The following is a 25,301-nucleotide window of genomic DNA, read 5'->3' on the forward strand; positions in this document are numbered from 1 at the left end:
TGCCTTTTACTTTTAACTTCAATTTTATATCCATTAAAATTGCAGTGAATATGTATCTGAATATGTTGAGCTCAGAGGGGAAACTGAACTCATTATCCCAAATGATGGAAATGGAGCCAAATGAGCATAACAATCATGATTTTTATTTTTTTTTAAATTGTTTATTGATATATTTTATATCATCTTTTGCCAGTGTTCTCTCATCCCCTCCCAGAGACACATCCTTATGATAAAGAATTAAAAAGGGAAAACATAGCTATCGAAACCATTCAAATAAGTTTCCATCTCTACAAAGATTATAAGAATGTGAGTGTCTCTTTTTTAGAGATGAGCTTGACTAATACAATTTTATAGCATGAAGTTTCAAATATTTTGTTGTAATTGTTCTGTTTACTTTGTTGTAGGCATTGTTTATCTTTCTCTGTTTGCTTTGCTTCAAATCACACAAGCCTTTCCCATTTTTCCTTGTATTCATCCTTAATGTAGTATTAGTTTGCTTCAATTCTTTCTTACCTAACCTTAATCATTGTGTGGGCATTGCCTTGATCAAACTGAGGGCTACTGAAAACCCTAGCTTTAAAAGACCAAAAATCACCTCCCTGATACCATGGTCCTTTTCAAGGATGCACTACAATGTAGTATTAACATGGTGCAACTTCTTTAGCCATTTTCTGTCTGCAGTTCTTTGATCATACTGCTGTAAATGTTTTGGTGATTTTAAAATATTTTCATTCCCTATATACAAATTTAGGAAAGAATAGTGACCCGGGGGAAATGCTTTCCACAGTGAAAAGTGAAAGAAGTGGATGGCAGCCATAATCAGTTCAAGCTTTGTCCTCCCTCTGCTGGCCAGGGGAGATATTACATCCTGATGAAAGATGGAAGGAATAACTCAAGTGGGGTACCACCTGAGCATTGAAACCTTTTGCTGAGTTAAAAGCATAGCTGATTACATGCCTAGTGATAAAAATGTCAACAAGGGACATGGGAGTTGACTAAAATAATGGAGAAACCCAGGTGGCAAATGGGTTTTTGAAAGAAAGTCCTATGTCACTCCCAAGATTCTTTTACATAGTTTGGGGGAAGGGGATTACTGTCTCTATCATCACAAGCTGCTTGCCTGAACAGCCTAAGTTACTCTTATTCTTTAAGGAATTCCTGGGACCAAAGGATACTGTAGCAATTTTATTATTAAGAATAGAGCTGGGGCGGCTAGGTGGCGTAGTGGATAAAGCACCGGCCTTGGAGTCAGGAGTACCTGGGTTCAAATCCGGTCTCAGACACTTAATAATTACCTAGTTGTATGGCCTTGGGCAAGCCACTTAACCCCATTTGCCTTGCAAAAACCTAAAAAAAAAAATAGAGCTGGTGACGTCTAGTCTTCTGCCCCTCCTCTTCTCACAAAGAGATGAATATGTTGGGATGCTCTTGATTCTCCCCAATCCTTGCTTTCAGCAAGAATTTCTCTACTTTCCATATTTGGCATGTGCTTTCAAAAGAAACTGATTTTTTTTTTTTGCAAGGCAATGGGGTTAAGTGCTTGCCCAAGGTCACATAGCTAGGAATTATCTGAGGCTGGATTTGGATTCAGGTCCTCCTGATTTTAGGGCCAGTACTCTATCCACTGTGCCACCAAGCCACCCAAGAAAGTGAATTTTCTAAAAATGTTATTCTTTGAATATATATGGGTCATTTTGTGCGTGTGTGTGTGTGTGTGTGTGTGTGTGCATACATGCACACACATACAGGAGACAGCAGATTTTATTGATACATATCATAGTTGTTTTAACTATCCTTCCTAGAATTGTCCTCTGGAAATTTGACAAGGATACTGCCTATGCCTTTAAAATAAGACATAATAAATATAAATGAAATAAAATAAAATAAAAATAATATACAACATCACAGGACTAAACAGAGAGCCTTAGGGTACTTTACAAGATACCTCTTGCCTTGCTGACATTGGACAAAAATCACTACTTTTTTGTATCTGGCCATCCAGGCAGTTGGGACATATTTTCCTTTTTCAACTTTGAAATACTTTTCTCCTTTTCCACAATCTTTCAACTATCACTGAAAGTGGGTCTTTGTAATATGAGGGTATTGGACTAGATGTTTTTTAAAGTCTTTTTCAACTCTAGATCAATGATCCTATGCAACCTCCTCCAATATAATGGAAGTGTTGTTTAAGGGCAGAGCCATTTTGTTTGTCTTTGTATCCTCAAAGCCTGGAACCTGAAGTGTTGGAATACATGCTTGCTGATTGATAGATGGTAGTGAAATGGGATCAAATTCTCCTGTTGAATCTGATCTCTGGTGGAGCTGGCCATGTGCTCTAATCCCTTTCTATGAAGTATGGTTTCTGGACCCTTGCTAAAGGAAATGTGCCTTGTTCATGTGATGCATCAGCTCCTCCTTGGGTTATCAGAGACAGAAGTTACATTAAATTGTATGACTGGTCACTGAGAAGAAATAGCCTGCTCTTTGGGGATTCTTTCAGTGCTTGTTCTGTTTTGGGGAGTGAATGGATTTTTTTTCACACTCTCCTGCCAGAGGCAGTAGTGACCTATTTAGGCAAGACTGAGTCCCTGGTAACTGAGTATTTTTGCTTTCTTTCTTAGGGGGTGGGGTCTGGTGGTTAAGCAGAGAGCAATGACATTTTTCCTTCAGGGAACTTTGGTTCCTGAAACATAGGGTTGATAAGAAAGCAAATGACAGCTGACTTTTGGGGAACTAGTAAAACTGAACAGGGAAATTAAACAACAGGGACCCTTCAGCTTTATCCAAACCTAAAGCATTAATGTTCCTGCCTTATTTGGATCATTCAAGAGACTACTGTAAACAGAAGACTATGGAGAGAAGGGGTGCCCCTGCCCCTTTCAGTGTCTGTGAAAAACCTTTCAGTAAATGTCGATGATAACACTGTAGGTTGGACCAAATGGAACTTAAGAGTTGTTGTACCATCCCATGTAATTAACAACAGATAATATCCCTTGGGGATCAGGGAATACTATATACATGCTAGCTGTATAAATGATGGAGATGAAGTTAGTGTGTTCATTATTATCCCACCTCCTTTTACAGTAACCCCGAATGGAGGAAGAACTGGCACCCGTCAGCTTCCGGTGGATTACAGGGAACTGAACAAAGTCAACCTACTCACCTTTACAGCTGTTCCTACCTCATCAGTATCACAGATCAGGTAGCACAGCTGGCCATGTGCTCTAATCCCTTTCTATGAAGTATGGTTTCAGGTCCAAGTTGATGGCTTTTTCCCTTTATTTCCATGACTTTGTCCACTGAAACTAGTAGTTTGCTTTCTACTGGAAAAAAGTTCTTTATAATGAAACTTCCTCTGCTTTATGCTACCACATTATGGTAGGTGGAGAGTGTTTTCTCTTCTTGAGATTACCACTACATTGATGATTATGGGCTAGATGAAGGCATTATGGCAGAAATCCAGTCCACACAGTTAAGTTTTGGGAAAACTACAGTAGATGGGAAAAATCCAGGGCATTCTAGGCAGAGTCTACAATGTAAAGTTACTGACCCTTACTTCTCCACAGATGACTCCCATTTACTATTGAAGTCTAACTTTTTTCAACTGAGGCCCAGACAAGGCTATCAATCTGATTGCCCAGCAATCTCTCCTCTTGGGCCCTTATGACCCTTCAAGGGCCACATTTCTCTCTTTTTGTTTCATTTTTTGTCCTTAAAGAACAAGCTGAATGGAGCCTTTGATGGGAACCATGGGGTAACTAGATTATAACAGTTTTCAGGAGCTCCAAATTCCCTAAAGCAGCCACAAACTAAACTACTTCTGAAAAGCACTACTCACCTATTATTAGACCCTAGTTGCTATTACCTGTTATGAAAAGGATGATGCAAGATAGTTCCCTCTAATAAAATTGGAAAAAGTCAGGAAGCTTCCCTTGCTAAATGGGCATACTACATTCAAAATCATTCTTCATTGTTAGTAAACAGATGATGAGTATGCAAGAGATTAAGAGTTCCAATTCAGGCCCTACACCCTGCCTGTTCCATTAGCTATGGGTCCCCACCTTTAATTATCTGGTTCCTAAGGAATGTTGCTTTGCCTAGTTTACTAATGATTCCATGTGGAAAGAGATATGTGCAACTAGACTTCAATAATTACTAATTCAGTTCTATGGGATACCTTAGGGAATGATGATCCTCCCAAGTTTTCTTAGTTGGCTGAGCTCTAGGCTGCATGGCTGACAAGTGAAAGAGCCTTGAGGGAGTGGGGTAGAGAAGATATTTAGCTATACTGATTCCAGGGCAGTGGCCACCAGTATGGCCAAATTATCCTGGAGAGCTTACGCCTGGACAATCAAAGGTTTTCCTTTTGGGGGTCAGGATCAGTGAAGGAATTTAACTGCCTCCTACTGAGTTAATGGGGCATATTAATGTCTATCAAGGAATTCTTATGCTAAACAATCAGGTTTGAGCTGGTATAAGAACAACTGAATTTGGGGAGTAGACCCATTGCCAATATGGATATGGGGACATGACAGCTATTGTTTCCTAGGTGGGCTCTTTGGGTTGGTCATCCACTCAAGCCCTCAAACTGCCACCAGCTGGAAAAACAGCACCCTCCTGTCTCAGGGTAAGTGGTCTGTTCCCTACTAATCAACAGCTGCATCATCATACATCTGACAGGTCAGGTGTCCAAATTCCAAGTAATTATGTCTGTGACAAATTAACATCACCTCTCCAGTACAATTGTTTTTCAGATCTAGTTTCTATGAATATTATCTATTAGCAATGGACTGTTTTGAACACAATTCTAACTTACCCTCTGGCCTTTCCTCATTCCCAGATCAAAGCTAAGCCTCATGGTTTATATAGCATGAATTTATTAAACATTATTTGCAAAGCCCTGTGCTAAGCACTAGGAAAGAAAAGTAAAACATTCTGTTTTTGAGGAACTCACATGCTAATTGTACATAGAAGATTCATTCACAAGTCAGAAAAGTTCCATGGTCCATGGGATATAGTAGCTAATGTCTTCTATTTATTAAATCTTATCAGTTTCTGTTAGTAGTTGTTGGGGTTTTTTTACATTTGATTATGCAAAGGACCCTAGTGGAAGAGTCTTCCAAGTTTTCAATAGATATGGCTCTAGTACTCACAGGAATAGTTACCACATTGCATCTCCAGAAAAGATTGCTTCCCAGGATGAGAGTTAAGGAGTGCCTAGGATTACCATTATCAAGGTTCTTGGATGCAGGGCTTGGACTATTTTCATTGGGATCTGAGATAAGGTGACAGTCAAGGTGGTAGTGATGACCATGATGCATAGTGCCTTCTTCATCAGGTTGACTTGGGGCTTGCCTAGGCTGGCTTGCCTGCCACATAAGTAGTAACTGGTAGTCGATGAGGATCCTTCTCACAGCAGTTGTTTCACTGGATGATGGTCTAGGTACAGATCCCAAAATGATTATTTTTTTTCCCAAAAAGGCAACAAAGTTGTCCCCAGGACCTAATTTGCCACTGCCCCACTTGAGGCAGTTTCTTGATCCCTTAAGAGCATAAAAAGGCCCATCCACAGGATAACCAAGTTCCCTCCAACTTGATGTAGGCCTAAAGACCACATAGTTAATGGATTACTGACTAGATACATTTCTATATTTAGACAAGAGTGGCTGAATCTAGAGAAGTTAAGTACCACTATATCCTTGATGGGTGAAGACAACCTTTTGCTAACTTATAAGTGACTTAAGTGCCTTCTTTTGTCCTAAAATTGAACCTCAACATGGTAGTGACAAGACATCTAACACGTTATCAGTTCTACCTACTCATCCATAATTGTAGTCTTGTGCACACCAAATACGAGACAAAAAGCAAGTTCTACCCTCCTTCTCCCCTTTCTTCCAAAGGGTATTCCCTCTGGCCAAAGAAAGAGCTATGGGACTTTAAATAGATCAAATAGAAAGGTTTTTTAAAATCATAATCTTACAGGAAAAGAATAGTAAACATTCAGCTTCTTTAGCATGACCACATGCCTTTTATTACTGATCCAGTTGCAATATAACATCCAGCTAATATTTTGGAAAATATATCTTCTCCAAGACTTACATATATATGAAATTTGCTAGTTCACTGTATTGGTTCAGTTGCCAATGGTCACTCATTTTAAGTTGATAGGTTTTCAAATTCCTAATAAATATTATAGAGTGCATGTTGAGTTCTAATTTGGGAAGATGAGCCTCCCTCTCTCAAATAAACTTTGACCATCTCTCTTTGACTTCAGTAGGAATCCCCTAACTTGATATCTGTGTAAATTGTCCATAAGATTGAAGTTCCTCAGGGTCCATTGGAGACTCCCATTCAATCTACATTTTATTCATTGCATCAGAATAAATCTGGGTGCCAAGCATAACCTCAATGAGAATGGCCACTTGAAGACTCACAAAATTCAAGAAACTGAAGAGTAATAATGCGACAAGAAAAAAATATTGTATCCTATCCATTTTTCTAAGGCACAGTAAACAAACTGGGCAAAAGTGAGCTGAAGGCAAAGCTTTATGCCCAAGAAAGAGCAAAAAAAACTGGGTTTTTTTTCCCCCTCTCATATTTTGGTCAACAAATGGGCAGTGGTGATCCATCTTCCAAGCAGATGACTTAAAAATACTGCAGGAATTTGCATGTTTAGGCTTGATACACTTGACCCCTTCACCAAGCTTTGCATACAAATTCTTATTTGGAGCTAATTCCTTAGGGTACAGTTACTGGACCTCCCCCAGCCCAACCTCTTATTGTACCTTTCCTTCAGGATAAGGTGATTAACAATTGTCATGAGGCTATCTCTTTGGATAAACATTTGGTGAAAAAGATGTTTTTTCCTATCAATTAACATCTTTGCTTCTTAGCCTAACATTATTTAGTTTATGATGAGCAGCTTTTAAATTTTATGTAGTTAAGATTGTCTACCTTCACTTGCTTGACTCTTCTCCTGGACAAACATTTCCATTTTCTTCAAGTAAATCTTATGGCATGAACTCAATGCCCTATAATCTTGCCTTGCTCTCCCCTCTTAAAACTCTTCAGCTTATCATTGTCTTTCCTAAAATGTATTGCCCAGAAATGAACACAATTTATGTGGTCAGACCAAGGCAATATACACTAGAAATATCTAATATTTCAGTACACTAAAGTATTCTGTATGAAACTATAAACCTTTTGTAAAGGGTATGTGTGAGAGAATGCTGTGGCTTTGGTTTCCACAGATCAGTACCAGAACAGGATGTTTCATTTGGTGAGAGGATGCTATCAAGTTAGCATTTCACAGGTAACTGTCAGAACACTATATTACAAAGGCAGTGCTCTCTGGGCTATTGATTAGGCCAAAAAGACACAAGTCTAAGTGCAGGAATATGGAAGTAAGACAAAAGGAAAAATAAATGACTCTGACCAACCGTCAAACTGGAAGAATTTTCCTAACCTGAAGATACCTGTGTGGAGATTAGACTGAAACCAGATCAAACTGGTCAGTGGTTGTAACCTAAGGTCTCACAGATAAACATGCTGAATAAAGATAAAAGATAAAATAAAAAATAAAAATAAATTAAAAATTAAAAAAGATAAACATGCTTAATAAACTTCATACATATTACACATCCCTTGAGGATTGAGACTCATCAGCATATGTGTGGTATGACCAAGGAGGGGGCACATATTAAGGAGTGATATGGGTGAGTGTACCGATTAGACTGTACCTCAGATTGGGACCAATGTCTAGCTCAGGGGAGGGGAAAAGCTTTCCCAACCATTATAGGATTGAACATTGTTGCTATTTAATATTCTTCTCATTAGGGGGGAGTACCAGTTTCCTGGAGGAAATGTTAAATAAATAATCTTTCTGTCCCTCCAGGCTGTTTCCTTATTAGGAGTGTCAGGTGACCTCACTTTGTAAAAGGGGGTTATGAGGTTCATTTCTTTTTTTATTTTTTAGGTTTTTTCAAGGCAAATGGGGTTAAGTGGCTTGCCCAAGGCCACACAGCTAGGTAATTAGTAAGTGTCTGAGACCACATTTGAACCCACACACTCCTGACTCCAGGGCCGGTACTCTATCTACTGTGCCACCTAGTCGCCCCAATGAGGTTCATTTCTAACATAGGTACTACCCATATAGGTAATACAGACAACCCATATGGGTGGGGTAGGTGAAGAAAAGCCTTGCCCTCTCCTCTAAGAGGAGGCTGATCCCTGACTGGAGAGGAGCAGGACAAAGGTCCATGAGGCAGGTCATTCTTCTCCTATAAGAGAAAATAGGCTAGAACTGTATTCAAACCACCACCACTATCACCACTCCTCACCACGCAGGGGCACATTTTTGTTTGCTTGCTTGTTTTTAGTTCAAAATCAACAAAATTGTTCTTATTGGCTGACATCCCACAGGACTGAATCCTCACCAAATCCAAGTTACGTAAAAGAAGATTGCAAATAGTAAATAGTGTGCAAACTCATTTATCAAAGCAAATGGTGAAGAGAAGTTGGAGAAGTTATACTTAGATAAGCACAAGAAAATAAAAGTGAATGAACTCACTGGAAGATAGAAAAACCAAGAGGCTCTGATCTTACTCTAGAGTGAACTCCCCTGAAATCTCTGAGGCAAGCTAAAAAACAGGGATTGTTGAACAAGTTTTTTTTTTTTTAACAAGTCTGACTTCCAAAGTTGCTTCCCCCCCACTGGATTGTCCCTGAATTAAGCAGGAATTGAAGAATCACTTCTATCCAAAGCTCTCCCAAGTCATCCTTTCCAACAAATCAGTTCATGCCTAAGAAGGGCTGACAAAATATCTCAAACTTGAGACCTGAGTGAATCTGTCTTCTTTTTTATTAAGTTAAAGGAGCTGGGTAGTTAGACTAGGTGATCTCTAAGGTTCTTCTTAATGTAATATTCAAATGAAGAAAAAATATAAAGCAAAATGCAGTTTATTGGGGAAGTTCTGCCTTTTCGTTTTTTCTTACCCAGTTAGAAAAAAAAATAACACCTTTTCAATAAATGAGAGGCCTGGTAAAGCAATTTTTAGCATTAAATACACAACTTTACAAAATAATGGAAAAATGTTTTTTCCTTTCTTGTTAACTGAAAAAATCAATTAAGTAATTTAAGTGAGCCAGATTATGTTCAGAATAGCAAATACCCAGGACGTTATTATAAACAAATACTTAAACATGGTCACGAGACCAACTTTAATGCACTGCCTCTTCTTCACCATATTATCCCATCTAGATTTACTCTGTAAAGTTCTCCTATCCTTCTCCAGGTCAAAAATTTTGCTGTGTACACTTTTTAGGGAAAAACAAATGAACACATCACTCAAGATGGGAAAGTAGCACTGGCTTCCTAATATTAAGATGTAATAGCTAATGGTTTGTTTACCTGCAACTAATTTTCCAACTGCAAACACTGCCATGTTCTAAGAAAAAACCCACTATCTACCTTTCCTTTTCTCTCACTGCATCAACCCTCTCCCTCATATAACAACAATTAGAAGTTAGTGCAGTTTAGGAATTCAATTTTCAGAAACCCATAAGGAAGGAACTGAAAGCATGTTTCATCTTATCATAACATTCATCAAATCATAACATTCTACTCCATCACACAACTCTACCAGATCAACTAAATTAAAAATTATTCTTGTTACCCATTTGCATCTTAAATCTTAGAAGCTGCTATCTGACTCCTCTGAGAACTAGCTAAGGAGTTGCCTCCCAAGACAGTGGTTCTTTTTAAGAACTGAAGAAACAAAATCCTAGTCACAATGGGTCAGAACTGTAAGTAGAAGTGGAAGAAAAGAATCATAACCAGTTTTGTTAAATATCAATCAACCCAGGACTAATTATTTAAGGAAAACTCTTAATTTTTCCTTGGAACTATTAAAATGAAGAACTCACATTTTCTTTTTTTGCAACATCTAGAAATGAGAACCTATTTTTAAAACACAGCTTCTTCACTCATTTCCACTATCTAGGATTTCCAAACTCTAATTTAAGTAGGATGAATCTAAGTCAAGAAAGAAATACTTTTCTTTAAACAGTTCACATTTATTATTGATAACAATAAAAAAATCTTTTAAAGACTATCAGTATTTTATTACCAAGAGTGAGGTAATATGTTTATAATCATTTACAGAATTCGATATGTGAATAATGAATTCAGGAAGAAGGGTAAGCTAAGACTCTAGTAATACAGAGAGAAGCCAAAAGAATCATCAGTGCCAGAAGAAAGTGGAATGAGAGCATTAATCGTATCATACTTTGGGGGGGAGGGGGGAAATGAAAAAGCAAAATAAAATAGGCATATTGTGAACTGCATAATCAGGTTATGTTTGTCACATCAATTCTCTTAAAGGGAGAATTAGATCGATGTTTCCTCATGAATAAACCCTGTAAGCATTTGTGTAGGAATGGGTATTGGGCTCTTAAAGACATATTAAGTTCTCATGGAAAAAAAAAAAGACATGTCATTTTTGAGCCAACTTAAAATGGCTACAATTCAAATAGCTCTACAAACATTCTGGGCAGATGTAGATTGTTGAGTGAAGCACTTTCTTTGCAGCTGTCAGCAAAATCGCCATCTGAGACAAACATAAGGAGAGAAAGAAGAGAAGAGAGGACCATCTTCAGGTCCTTATAATTTGGAAAACAGGAAGCACTAACTGGAAGCAGCACAAATGCCACCAAATTAAATAACCTTTATCATGCTTTCTGAAAACGACATTCTGATGCCAAGGTTAAGCTCATCTTATGAAAAGCAATACAGCTAAGGTTTAGAAAGGCAGGCAATTAACATAAAAGCCAAAGAACTCTTTCAGGGAACACAGTAGAACAACTTTGGAAGAACTTAATTAATTGGGTGTCAGGGAAGCTGAATTTTCTTAGCCACCTGCTCTTTGCTCCTCCCCTCCCTCACCCCTTCATACACACACACACACAAACACACACACGCACATGCACACACGCTCTGATGCAAGCACACACACGCCAAAAGCCCTCCAGCCACAGAAACAGCCCGACTGATGCCTTAAGAAAATTTCTTTGTTCTTTAAACAATTCAGTCCAGAACTGATATGCACATTAGGTACACACATAATGGCCTTTTAAAGTTTTGGCACAATTTCTAAAAACAACACAAAAGCAGGCTTTCAACATCTTCATTAATGAGGCTTCTCCAGTTTCACTTTAGGACACATTTTCAAGTTACCTGCTTTTCCCACAACAGGATTACATAAAAGAAAAGGCAGGTTTTTTTTTTAAGAAAAAAAAATGTAAAAGGCAAACTAATTGACTGTCTTGATTTTCTTTTTTGGAGGATTCTGTTGTAATGTGAATTAAGCTTCTGTTATAAAGAAAAGGAAGATTGAGTTCTTGTGTACAAAGCAGGATTTCTATATAAACTGCTCTGCTCAATTAACAGCAAATGTGATGATGGTAACACAAAATTTAAGCTGGTAAGTTGGGAATGTTATAAAATGCTACAAGAAGGAATGACTGCTGGTGACATGCTATTTTCCAAATGAAATCTCCTTTGGCTAATAAATATTTAGGTTCTGATGACTATGGTTTTAGTACATTAAGTTTCAGAATGCATTGTGGTATTGGGGATACAGGAGAGACACTACAATTAAGTTCAGGAGCCAGTTTGGGTGGGCACTTAATGCTCAGACTCAATGGAATCTCAAATATAAAGAACAATTCTCAAACTGATATTCTGAGAAAGCTCAAACTGAAAACAAATGTATTATTACTAGCAGAAAAATTTGACTGCCAATTTAGAGAGCTGGAAATTGTAGAAAAGGGTAAAAAAAAGCCCAATTTTACAAGTGCAAGGGCTTCCTTTGAGTTAGTACCCTTTAAATTCTATTTCATTGAATAACACTTCATGTCAGCCACAGCAGAGCAAGAAGTTTCCAATGAAGTTGTTTGTGAACTATTCCAGACTTAATAAGGGGTTTTGTGGAAGAAAAGGTGTCCAGTGAGTTGCCATTTTATATATAGAACATTTCAAAAGAACAGCAGGAAGAACATGAGAGGACAAAGATGGGATTTATGGGAGACAAGCTGGAAGATTTCTGTTATATATAGGAAGAAGGAACTTTCTAATTTATGAAGGCTCTCATAGGAATTCATTCACTAATGCACCATGGTAGAGTTTGTTGGAAAAAAAATTTTTTTGCATCAACATTTGAAATGGTCTACTTCTTAATTAGTGTATACAAACTATCTTTTCAAGAAGAGCCCTTGTGCTTTAGTTTGATTTTGTGCACAATGTATACAAAATTTATGGCTACTGAGTTTAAAGTTAGTTTAGAATTAAAACTACCTATTCGAGTTAGCTTCAGGCTCAAAATCACTACATTTAAAATCTGAACCACTATTTTTCTATCTAAGAGGATCTGAGAGGGATTTGCACAAATGTCACTGTTGAGTATGCTGTAGTGCAGCTGGCTGTCACCGAAGAGGTCCTGCCATTTCATTTCATCTGTGCATTTTTCACTTGTGCTGCTGCACTACCTGGAAATCAGGGAACTGGAATGAGACTGGTTGGAAGAGGTTGTGGCAGCACTTAGCTGGGAGAAACCACTGTGACTTGATTCCAGGCTGGTCATAGAACCTCTGAAATTGAACATGGAAAGAAAGAAATTTTTCAAAATGGTTTAATAATAAGAACTGTACATCAAACCCAAAGACTCCCTTTTCCCTTTCATCTCTTTCAAAAACCTAATTTGAAACACTCTATCAAGTCACGGCTAAGCAATTTCATATAATGCTGAGTTATTTTTATATTGTTTATTATATTCTCATCTACTAAACTCATAAAACTCCATGAGATCATAGTTCCTAATTTTTGCTTGAATTTTACTTCTAGTTGCCCTTTCACCCTTTTTTCATTGTACATGTGCACATGCACACACCCCCACAGGCAGGCAGGCCCTGTGCTGCATGCACTTGTGTGCACACACATTTATATATAAACACATAGTGCCTACTATAGCTTTCTGTGCAGATACTAAAAATCCTTTGGCTATCACTTACAGAGCTATTAAGAAACAAGATAATGTAGACTGAACTAAGGTTTAAGGAATCCCTATATGTAACATTTTTCAGTGTACAACTCACAACTCTTTATAGACATATGAAGAGACCATACCTGAAATCCTCAGAACCAATCACTTCTGTGTAGTACATCACTTTACATTTGTGAGAAGAAACTTGCAGTGATGCCAGCACATCATCTACTCGGGGTAAGCTGGTTGTGGCACAAGCTGGCATGCTATGAAATTTCCACTGTAGAATATAGAAACCTGGCCATCTGGTCACATGTGAGCCCTAGAAACCAATGAACAGGAAACTGATTTCTATACAGAATCTAATCTTTCATGTCTGTTTTTTCTGGGTCTGACAGAAGCAAAATTGTTGTGTCTTTGAGCATCACTCCATTGACTCAAGACATAAACTTGTTTGATTCACATATTAAAGGCAGTTTTACCCCTGAAAGACTTGCCCAATAATATCACCAGGGCATTATAGAATTAAAGAATATGTGATGATTTAATTGTTCCTTGCACTAAACAAACTCCTGAAATCCCCTTTCCTGAAAAAAAAATTGAAACTGGAAGCAGACTGACTATGGCATAACAAAGAAGAAATTTCACCATCCACCTACTGTATAGCCTTTAAACAAACAAACAAACAAAAAAGCCTTGCTTTTATGTCCAGAAAAAGGAAAATATATTTACCTTGGGGGGGGGGGACCTTAAGGCAGCAAAATCAGGGACTTATTATTAAAGAAAGTACTGGACGAACTATGATTCCAGACAAAAAACTGACAAAAATAAGAATCAGTTAATTCATTTTTTTTTAGTTCTTTTTTACAAGGCAATGGGGTTAAGTGGCTTGCCCAAGGCCACACAGCTAGGTAATTATTAAGTATCTGAGGCCACATTTGAACTCAGGTACTCCTGACTCCAGGGCCAGTGCTCTATCCACTGCACCACCTAGCTACCCCTAGTAATTCATTTTTAAATGCACTGTTATGCTTAGTAATATTTATTCAATTTTGCTTTGGAATTATTTCTTCAAGGAGACAAAAATATTTTAGTGGAAATGTTCTGGTTTCCATTTATAAATGTATACATGGCAATTTTTTATAAATACTCTGAGCTATTTTCTTGTGAATGGGAGTCACATGGAACTAAAGCTGATGACTGTTACATATTGTGAAAGTATTTCCTTGGAAATGGGCAAATATTGCTGTGGTTTTGTTTTCTAAAAAAACATTCAGTCATAGGGATCTGAATGCATTTCTACTATGAAATACTAAATATGAAAATGGCCTTGTCAGTTTATCTGGATTCCAGCTTAACTTTAAAAATGGACTCCCCTTTTAATAATTTCTTTCTTTAAAGATTAACAATAGCAGTCTATGACCAAAGAGAAGATGAAGAACATCATTAAAAACAAACTAGATAATTTTGATTACACTAAATTAAAAAGCTTTTGCACAGACAAAACCACTGTAACCAATTTCACAAAAAAATTAGTAAATAAACAATTTTTACAACTAGTATTTCTGACAAAGAACTAATCTCTAAAATATACAGAGAACTGAATCAAAATTTAAAAAAAAAAGTCATTCCCCAATTGACAAATGGTCAAGGGATATGCAAAGGCAATTTACAGATGAGGAAATTAAAGTGATCCATAGTCATATGAAAAATTGCTCTAAATCATTACTTATTAGAGAAATGCAAATTAAAACATCTCTGAGGTACCACTTCACACCTCTCAGACTGGTCAATATGACCAGAAAGGACAATGATCAAGGTTGGAAGGGATGTGGGAAATCTGGAACACTAATACATTGATGATGGAGCTGTGAACTCATCCAACCTTTCTGGAGAACAATTTGGAGTTACACTCAAAGGGCAATAAAAATGTGCATACCCTTTGATCCAGCAATACCACTACTGGGCCTATACCCTGAAGAGATGATGAAAAAGGGTAAAAACATCTCTTGTACAAAATTATTCATAGCAGCCCTGTTTGTGGTGGCAAAGAATTGGAAATCCAGTAAATGTCTTTCAATTGGGGAATGGCTTAGCAAACTGTGGTATATGTATGTTATGGAATACTATTGTTGTATTAGAAACCAGGGGGGATGGGAATTCAAGGAAGCCTGGAAAGATTCACATGAACTGATACTGAGCGAGATGAGCAGAACAAGAAAAACACTGTACACCGTAACAGCAACATGGGGTTGATAGCAATCTTAATGGGACTTGTTCATTCTATCAATGCTACAATCAGGAACAATTTGGGGCTATCTGCAATGGAGAATACCATCTGTATCCAGAGAAAGAATTGTGGAGTTTAGACAAAGACCAAAGACTATTATTACCTTTAATTTTTTTAAAAAGCACTGTTATCTTATGTCATTTTGCTATCTCTTATACTTTATTTTTTCTTCAGGATATGATTTCTCTCTCATCACATTCGACTTAGATCAATGTATACCATGGAAACAATGTAAAGACTAATAGACTGCCTTCTGTGGGGGTGGGGGAAAGGAAGCAAGATTAGGGAGAAAATTGTAAAATTCAAAATAAATAAAATCTAAAAAGTTTTTAAAAAGAAAAAAAAAGACTAACAGAAATTTACAGCTTCTACTAGCATAGGGAAAGGCAGCCTCTAAAGTTCTTCTATATATAGAAAACTAAACAAACTTATTTAAAGACTTGCTTTCAGCACCATATTGCCTACACTGGAAAAGGCAATACAGATAGTTTTACCTGAACACTTTCCCCTTCTTTGCAAGTGAGTGGGGACTCCACCATACTATAGTCTCGTCCCAGCTGCCACATTTTGTCTATTAATTGCACATTATTTCCTACTGGAGAAGTAATGCTGTGAGCTCCCACAGAGTCCTTTTTAGGAGGTTGTGGTGATCTCTTGGAGTGATAGATGTTAAAAACAATGTCACCTTTGCACACATCAAAATCCCAAGTGATCACAGAAGAGGCATCCACAATTTGAATAAGAATCTGTGAAGAGAAGAAAAATCAAATCAACAGATATTAAGCACAGAGTATGAATTAAGTACTATTGGTGAGTATTTGAGAGTTACAAAGAATTGTTCCTGCCATGAAAAAGTCTACAGAATAGATGGTAATATGAGATCTGTTGATTTTGGGTTTGTAATTTAAATATTGAGATTTCCTATATCAACTCAAACTGTCCCCCTGAGATGACTATTTTTACTGAAACACTCTTCTTACACAAAGTGTGTGTTTTACAGGAGGGAATTAAGAGGTAGGAAACTAAATGGAAAAAAAATTCTTTCCCTTTTCCCACTAAATGTCTCCCTCTCAAAAGCCCAATACCACCCAAAATTAACACAAAAAAATAAAACCATAACATCTCTAATATCATTCCACATGTTTTTATCAGTTGAAGAAAATGATCTTTGGGAGCACTAAGTCTGGTTACACCTTAGTATGAATATTTAAATCAGGTGGCCTAGTTGAGAGTTCTCCATTCAGAAAACAGGTTTTTATTGAGGCAAGGAAGAAGCTAGGAGTTTTGAAAACTAAGAGGAGGGATTTCTGAAAGACAAAGCCTAAGGAAGAAAATAGACTGACCAAAACAAACTTTACAAACTTTTGATACTGCTTAGGGCTGCTGCAAATTTAAGGCTAAGATAGTATTAGGCTTGCAAGAGTACATATTTCAATTTCCCCAGATTTAGCTCTTTACATCCTGTTGTCTTCCCATTCAATGACAAATTTTTCCTGGATGGAAGCAAAGGGGGATTTGTCTAGGAGAAAAAAATAAAATATATCCCCAAACCCCTCTTTTCCTTTTTATTATTTATAAACTATGGCAGAAAAGAATTTGTCTTTTTCCCAGGACCATAAGGATCTATTTTCTCAAAGGTTTTTTTGAAGAGATAAATAATATACTATAAGATATTTAGATGGTTAAATATCATATATGTATTAAAGATAATAAATGTCATGGGATTTGAAAGAATAACTCACTTTAGTACAGGATATTAGAGAAAAGTTCATGGAAGGAGCAGGATTTAAGAAAAGTCATATAATAGGAATACAAACAAATCAAAATGACAAAGACAATACTGGCCTTGGGGAATAGCATACTAGCATTGGGGAATAGCATAAGTAATAGTGTATTCTAGGAACAGTAATTAGCTCAATTAGGGCTAATTTCTATGATAGCTCAATAGTTCTGACAGCTCATCAATGAGAGCACTGCTTCCAACAATTGAAGACCACATCTTCTCCATGTCCTTCTATCCTCTGTGAATTTGTCCTTGTCACCAAGTAAATCTACCACAAGGGTTGCCACTCATGGGGGGGCGGGGTATGCTAGCTTCCACCATTGGCACTGTGTGAATATCAATAGGAAAGGAAATCTCCCCAATTCAACCCAAATCAAAATGTATTTATTAAATGCACTCTGCCAAGTACATGCCAGAGATATAAAGTGTTGAATTAAGATCTTAGATCCATCATCTTATTTTACAGTGCTTCCAGAGAGCTTGCCATCATTACAAAGATCTGTGATTAGATCAAGTAATAGTAACATGAAGAAACAATGGGGAAAAATGTATTATCATGAGAAAGAATGCTTCCCTTGAGCAGGACTTTGGTAAAAAGCACTTCAACTTTTAGTACTTGTTTCTAGAATGCTACTGTCACAATTTGGCCACTGCTATTTCATTAAGTCAAATAAACTTTTTCCTTCTCCCAAAATTATATTCTTCTCTGACCTCCCAATCCCTACTGTCTTTTAATAAGGTACATGCCTCCGCACTCAACTTGCTGTCTTTTCAACCCAGTTGTAAAACTATAAATTGGACAGTCATGTTCCACTTGTTTGGAGAAAATGGCTGTGAAATTTATTTCTGTGTCCATGGTCTGGTTCTCCCTTTGTATTACCTAAGTAATATAAAATACCATAGCTAAGCTATAACAGTGCAGAGTACTGAGTTAAGTCTTTGACAGACAAAATGAAAAATGTTTATCAGATTAATCTTCAGTCTCAACATGTGACTGACTGTCCTAAGCTTGTGGTACTAATTTCAAAAGTTGAAGAGGTGATCAGGCTTTTCTACCTATTCCTCAACCCATTTAGCAGTAAATGCTCTCTAAATTGAAGTTATAAGATAAATGAGACTATAAGACTACAGAGAAAAGAAAAACCTACTTCATAGCTCATGGTTCAATGGTCTTCAGCAAAAGAGATAAGTTAGAATTGGCTAGACAAAGGCAAATGCTGCATGAGAATGTTGCCAAAGTTCTCTCATGTTGCTTGTGGAGTTTCTGATCCTCTTAACAGTTCCTATGCAACTAACACAGACACAAGTTTCCATTTGAGGGTTAGAAGACAACTCTTCAGCAGCAATGTAATTTGAAGCAGGACATTTTTTGCTCATGTGATAGAACCAGTTTTCCTGATGAAACTTCCTTCAGTTTTCCTTATCACCCTTGCTCTCCTGATGAAGCTTCCTGGACAAGGCATTAAAAAGACAGCTCCATGTGGTCTGGGCCTCTCAGATTTGGTAGGGTCTTGGCACATAAGTTGCAAGCCCTGATGAATTGACCCCTCCAGTATTTCCAGATGGAGATGAGGGGGACCACATCCAGAGAAGCTAAGTGCCACTATATTCTTGCTGTGACAGACTATAGTAAATCTTCACTGTTAAATGTTCAATGACTCTCAAATGCCTCATTTCATTGCAAAATTGAGTCTAACCTAAGAATGAGTTGGTGTTAGAGCCACACCTACAACAGCTCATACAGAGAAAACATGTGCTCCCAATGTCACTTTCTAATCAGGAGTTCTACTTCTCAAAAATGTTTGGAATGTAAGAGTGCTAATTGGCCACAACACCCTTTATGAGGTTGTGGAACAGTCCATTCCAAACTTATGACTGGTCTCTTAAGGCAATTTGGTCTTTACACACATATTCAAGTCCTTCAATATCTTCAGATATAGATGCTAAGTTATTTGGGGTTTTTTTTGTTTTAGGAGAAGGTAGATGAATAGAAGTTTATGATTTCTTATACTTAAATCAAAATTTTTATAAAGCATTTCAAAATTGTGTGGGGAGTCTCAAGGATATACAATTCATTCTTGGCTTTATTTTACTAAATAAATAACTATATAATTAGTCTAAAGATGATATATGGTTGACAACTTTGAAAAGTGACAGTTGGGCAATACCTGTCTAGTTCAAGTACTAATAATAATCCTGAAAAGTATCTTGGAAGAAGCTATTATAATTTTAGAAAGAGGGATAAAGTCTTTTGCAAACAATAGGGAAAAAAGGGGGGGAACCCTAAACTTATGAGCTTATATACATGTATGCTTCAAAACATTTAATGGGGAAGCAAAAAAGAGTCAAAACAAACTTATTAATACAAATTTGCTTCCTCATAGAAAAATCCTACCCTCCATGGAAGTCACAGTTACAATTTCAGTATAAAATAAGTAATAACAACAATAAATGTTGATGATAGATGATGGACAAGTCAATCACTTAAACTCAATTCTACAGATAAAAATTCATGTAGCAGAGGCACATCAAACTATGAAGGAGATCCTAGCAGTTTGGCTAATGAAAAACGCCACCTAGGACAACAGCTCATCTTTTTTTTTTTCCTGATATCATATCTAAGATCCATTATAGCACTTTTTATAGTTGACAATATATTACAGTCTACTCATACCCATCACGAATTTTTCCATTGAGAGTGGCTTTCAGGGGCAGCTAGGTGGTGCAGTAGATAGAGCACTGGCCCTGGAGTCATAAGCACTTGAATTCAAATACATCCTCAGACATTTGATACTTATTAGCTGTATGTCCTTGGGAAAGTCACTTAACTACAATGACTTGCCAAAATAAAAAAAAACTAACCCAAAAAAGAATAACTTTCAACCTCTTTGAAAACAATAGTATTCTAAGACATAGAGCCATAGGCTATCACTACAAAACCTATTTTGAACTTTTTTTTTGATTGGGGGAAGGGGAGAAAAACCATGATAGATGTATGGGCAATGGACTGCTTTCCAGAATGTTTTTAAATGCATAAAATAAATTCCATAAAATTACAAAGGATATCCATTTTATTGAAATAGTTATCAAAATATTTTTAAAAAACCAACCTCATACACTCTAGGTTAAGAATTTCTACCCTAGATGAATATTTTTATTAAAGATATTGATGGACCAACTTTAAGTTTTATATTCAACTACATACAAGAGTTAGGATAAGAGGAATTTTTCTATTTTGGGTTTTCCCATGATAACATCTAGGGACTCTTTAGGGTGATTTATAATACTTTGCAATGTTCTTAGGGTTTCACTCAGGAATATATTATTCATGAAAAGTTGGAGGATCAGACCATCTTTAAGGAATTTCAGTTTTATCTGGATTCTGAACTGGATACCATTCATGACAGAGACAAACACCTTTGGGAAGCATACATCTAACTATTTTATACCTTATTTAACTATTAATAATATGATTAAACTTAATTCTTTCTGTTGTTAAATCTTTCGAGGAATGTTTTACAATTTGAACATATGCATGGAAGTCACATTATTTTATAGCTAGAAGAAATAAATTAGGCCATACACTGGTAAGCCCTAAGTGTGAAGATTTCATCTTGTGGGCAATGAGAAACCACTAAAAGCTTGTGACATGATCAAAAAAGGGCACAGCAATATTAATATGGCAGTGATGTGATAATTAAAACACTATATAATTATTTAACCACTAAAAAGCTTACATTTTAACAAAAAATAAATGTTCATTTACACATGCATGTTAAATAAGTTCTCCACATGGCATCTGATCTGCTACTGTGCCACTTTGAAAGAGGAACTATCTTTTGAACAGACAAAAAGTGGTCTTGCATCACTGCTTAGTCATCACCTTGGAATTTCCTTAAGTGGTAGGTTCAATGAATCAATTTTTTAAAAATAAATTTTATTTATGACAATGGTGTTAAGTGACTTGCCCAAGGTCATACTACTAGGTATGTATTAAGTGTCTGAGGCTGGATTTGAACTCAGGTCTTCCTGATTCCTGGGTCAATGCTCTATCCACTGAGCCACCTAGCTGCCCCAGGTTCAATGAATCATAATAGATAAATCCTTCTGGTGACATGCTAACTGAATAATAAAACACAATCTTTCCTCAGGAAAATGTGCTTCCCATAGCACATTGTTGGTCAACATGGGGACCATTAAGAACCACCATGCAAACAAGAACCTCTACTTTTTATCTAAGGCTATGTAGAGTCATCATAGAGATCATAAGATAAATGAAGACTGGGTAATTTGTTCACTTATCCAATGATTTTTGACTCATAAAACATATGGAAATCACCTAGATCTCATAGATACAAAGAAAAGAAATCATACCCCCCCAAGGCCAATCCCCAAATATAAAAAGGATATAAATATCCCTCAAAGTATGTTAGATTATATGACAAATTCCATTTCAGTGGAATAGAGAATGAATTGGACACTGATTACAATATCCTCAAGACTTAGTGAACAGAATCCTGATATTGCCTTATAGAGATTTTGAGTAAGGCATCCTGTTATGGGCTGGGCCCATAACTAAGGTTAGTTCTCTGACAGTTGAAGTATGATATTGAAGCAAAACAAAACACTTGTATTTCATCCAATAGTTAACAAAAATGAGATTTACTTAACTAAAATAGGGGAATGATATTCAAGAAGAATATGGGATGCATTGATTCAAGTAAGCAAAGCTCCCCTGTATATAAGCTGCCCACAGTGGTCTTCAAGCTAAGCATGAGATATTAGCCTGGAGCTTGTTGTTGCCAATTTGTACTCAGGAAACAAGAAACTGATGTTAACAGCTTGAATCTTTATTTTCCTGTGCTAATTAAGTCTCATAGATGATTTCAAAACCTTTTTTTTTTTTTTTTAGGTTTTTGTAGGGCAATGGGGTTAAGTGGCTTGCCCAAGGCCACACAGCTAAGTAATTATTAAGTGTGCAAGGCCGGATTTGAACTCAGGTACTCCTGATTCCAGGGCCAGTGCTCTATTCACTGTGCCACCTAGCCGCCCCTGATTTCAAAATCTTTTAAGGAAAAAGGCATAACTTGTACATGGTGTTAGAATATTATTCTCACAGAGCAAAATGGAACTATACCCAAAGGGCAACAAAACTGATCATACCCTTTGACCCAGCAATACCAATACTAGGCCTATATCCAGAAGAAATCATAAAAAATGGGAAAAGTCACATTCTAAAATATTCATACCAGCTCTTTTTGAAATGGAAAAGAATGGGAAATTGAGGGGATGCGCATCAATTGGGGAATAGCCAAACAAGTTATGATATATGAATGTTGTGCTATTGCTCTATAAGAAACCATGAATCGTGGATCTAGAGAAGCAGGGAATGAATTAAATGAACTGATGTTAAGTGAAGGGAGCAGAACCAGACAACATTATCACATTAATAACAACACTGTGAGTTGATCAATTTTGATGTATGCAGCTCCTCTCAGCAGTTCAGACAGCGAGGACAACCTAGGAGACTGGCTATGGACAATGCTATTCTCCCATCCAGAGGAAGAAAAACAAAACAAAACAAAATTAAAAAACTTACAGAATCTGAATGAAGACTATGTATACTTTTTCAAAAATTTCTCTATCTCATTATTTTTTTTCTTTTCCCTTTATCCAAATTCCTCATATCAAAAATGACTAATCTGTAAACTGTTTGCTGCTGAGGTGAAGTGAGTGGGAAGGGAGAGTGGAAGGAAATTACGTAATTTAAAAAACGCATATACTTGTGGATGAATGTTGAAAAATTTTCATAACATATAATTGGAAAAATAAAATATCAATTGGTAAAAAAAGATTATTATTCCTACCAAACATGTTTATTTTCTATCTTCTCAATTCTATAACAACATAATTATGCTACTGACATGTTGCAAAAATATTATGTGGAGACTAAATCAGAAGAAATGCTAGCAATATGCAGACAAGAGTTCGTCCTATATGGCATATATTTATGTATACAATGTGTAAAAGCATCAAACAAGAGTTTGTCCTGGGGCATATATTTATGTATACAATGTGGGCAGCTAGGTGGCACAGTGGACACAGCCCTGGCCTTGGAGTCAGGAACATGGGAGTTCAAATCCAGCCCCAGACACTTGCAACTTATGTGAACTTAAGCAAGTCACTTAACCCTGATTGCCTCATATCCAGGGCCATCTCCAGTCATCCTGATTCATATCTGGCCACTGGACTCAAAAGGCTCTGGAGGAGAAAGTGATACTGGTGACTTAGTACAGCCTCTCCCACACTCAAACTCAATTCATGTGCTTGTCATGGCATCAACTCCCTGATGTTGTGTTGTTCTCCGAATATGAAGGACACACATTATTATCACTGTCAAATTCAATGAAGGTGGCTTGAGAAAATATCAAGGAAAAGGTTATCTCCAGCTTCTAGTTTCATAAATCTTTATAAACTACAATAGGGGAAGAACAAACACTCTTTCTAACATTAAGGAGAGGATTATTTTTCTTCTTCCCCCAGACTTCATTCCCCTGAATATATTCTCCTACTGGATTAATAAAACCTTATTAAGGAAATGCAATTTAATATTTTCCAAAATAGTTTTATAGTCAATATTGCAGGACACATCTATACTGTACTTCAAGGAATAAGTGCACCTTAGTAATAGCATTAATTTCTTAATTACTAGCAAGAAGCTGTTCAGTTAAATCTTTCAAACTAACTGCTCTCATTAGACCAATATACTAGCAAAAAATTTTTCTCCCTTTTCTTCCTACAGCTGAAAGAGAAGTTAATTAAAACTTATTTTTAGGTGGCATGTGTGCAAAGAAGAGGGTTTAATCAGTACCTCATGTGGTGCACCTTTGAAAACACTTGCAGATTGGTAGATGGTTTCAGTCCAGAGTTTTAGGTCTTCATTTTCCAGCTCCTCCGCAGTCCTGTACAGAGATTTGGGAACTAGCCCACCCTCTGGCACTTCACACTAGAAATATAAATAAACCAAGTAAAGCTGTACAAACACATATGAATCTTCTGAAAATCAAACATACTGGAAAATATCTCAGCCTGATGTGCTTTATTCCTATGAAATAGAAAAAGGAAAATTCTAGCTCTGAAGTAAAATATTCTGTAAACTACTTGAATATATTAACTTTACTTTGAGAAAATGGGAACAAGTCAAAACTAAACAAATTATTGCCGAATTTGAATGTATAAGATTTCTCTCTCAATTACTTTAGTGCTTTTATTTAACTGCAAAAGCATAATAATTATGAAAAAGAAACATTTTAACTTTCAAAGGATTGTCAATGGCACAACAATAATGATGTGTAACTACTCTAAGGAGTTACAGCATATTGGGAAAAAAAACCCCAAACTTCAAGTCTAAACATATGTTCAAAGGTTTTCACTCTAACTATTGGGAGGAAGAAATAAGGTATGTTTCTTTGATTTTTGTTTAGTAAAGGAAGCTGAAATCAGAAACTTCACACTATAAATTTCCCCAGTGACTTGCTATATTACAAAGTTTATAAAATTAATGGACACCCTGCATTAACAAAAATCACTGCCACTGATCTTTTGAGCAATTATAGAAATAAAAATTACAAATTTAAATATGTGGTTAGCCACACACAGCTTAAGTGGAAGGTGGAGGGGGAGTGGGGTATGGAGCAGCTTTAACTGACAAAATTATATAAGAGCATAAGTGTGGAGAGGAATATTTTTCTTCTTCCCCCAGACTTCATTCCCCTGAATATATTCCTCTACTGGATCAATAAAACGTTATTAAGGAAATGCAATTTAATATTTTCCATGTTTAAACTATAACAGCTAGTAATAATAACTAGAATTTACATAACACTTTAAGCCTTCAAGAACATTTTACAAATATTATTGCAATTTATCCTCAAAACAATTATACAAGGTAGCTGTTTATAATCTTCCTTTTATAGATGAGGAAATGGAAGCAGACAGTAGTTAAGTGGTTTACCTAGGGTTACACAGCTAGTAAACATCCAAGACTGGATATGAATGCAAGGTCTTCCTGACTATAGGTCTAATAACTCTATTCATTAGATATCATCTAGCTATCCATAGAGAATATTGACTAGTTAAAGTAAAATCAGGGATCTACTCTGAAATACAGAATGAATAATGCAAAGAGGTA

General features: G+C 36.5%; 1 protein-coding gene across 3 annotated transcripts in view; it reads right to left on the reverse strand.

The window, feature by feature from the left end:
* Window positions 1–2,029: 2,029 nt before the first annotated feature.
* SEC14L1 (SEC14 like lipid binding 1) overlaps window positions 2,030–25,301 on the reverse strand; it is a 104,356-nt gene continuing 81,084 nt past the window's right edge. Inside the window, exons 13-17 of one of the 3 annotated variants that reach the window (XM_074225082.1) lie at window positions 23,982–24,116; window positions 15,822–16,073; window positions 13,181–13,359; window positions 12,544–12,645; window positions 2,030–5,439 (exon numbers count right to left, since the gene is read on the reverse strand). In XM_074225082.1, coding sequence (XP_074081183.1) covers window positions 5,049–5,439; window positions 12,544–12,645; window positions 13,181–13,359; window positions 15,822–16,073; window positions 23,982–24,116 — 1,059 coding nt within the window. In that variant the 3' untranslated portion in view covers window positions 2,030–5,048. The other 2 variants (XM_074225081.1, XM_074225083.1) reach the window with 2 other exon arrangements.

Source organism: Macrotis lagotis, chromosome 2 (genome assembly GCF_037893015.1).
Source record: "Macrotis lagotis isolate mMagLag1 chromosome 2, bilby.v1.9.chrom.fasta, whole genome shotgun sequence".
NCBI classification, from domain to species: domain Eukaryota; kingdom Metazoa; phylum Chordata; class Mammalia; order Peramelemorphia; family Peramelidae; genus Macrotis; species Macrotis lagotis.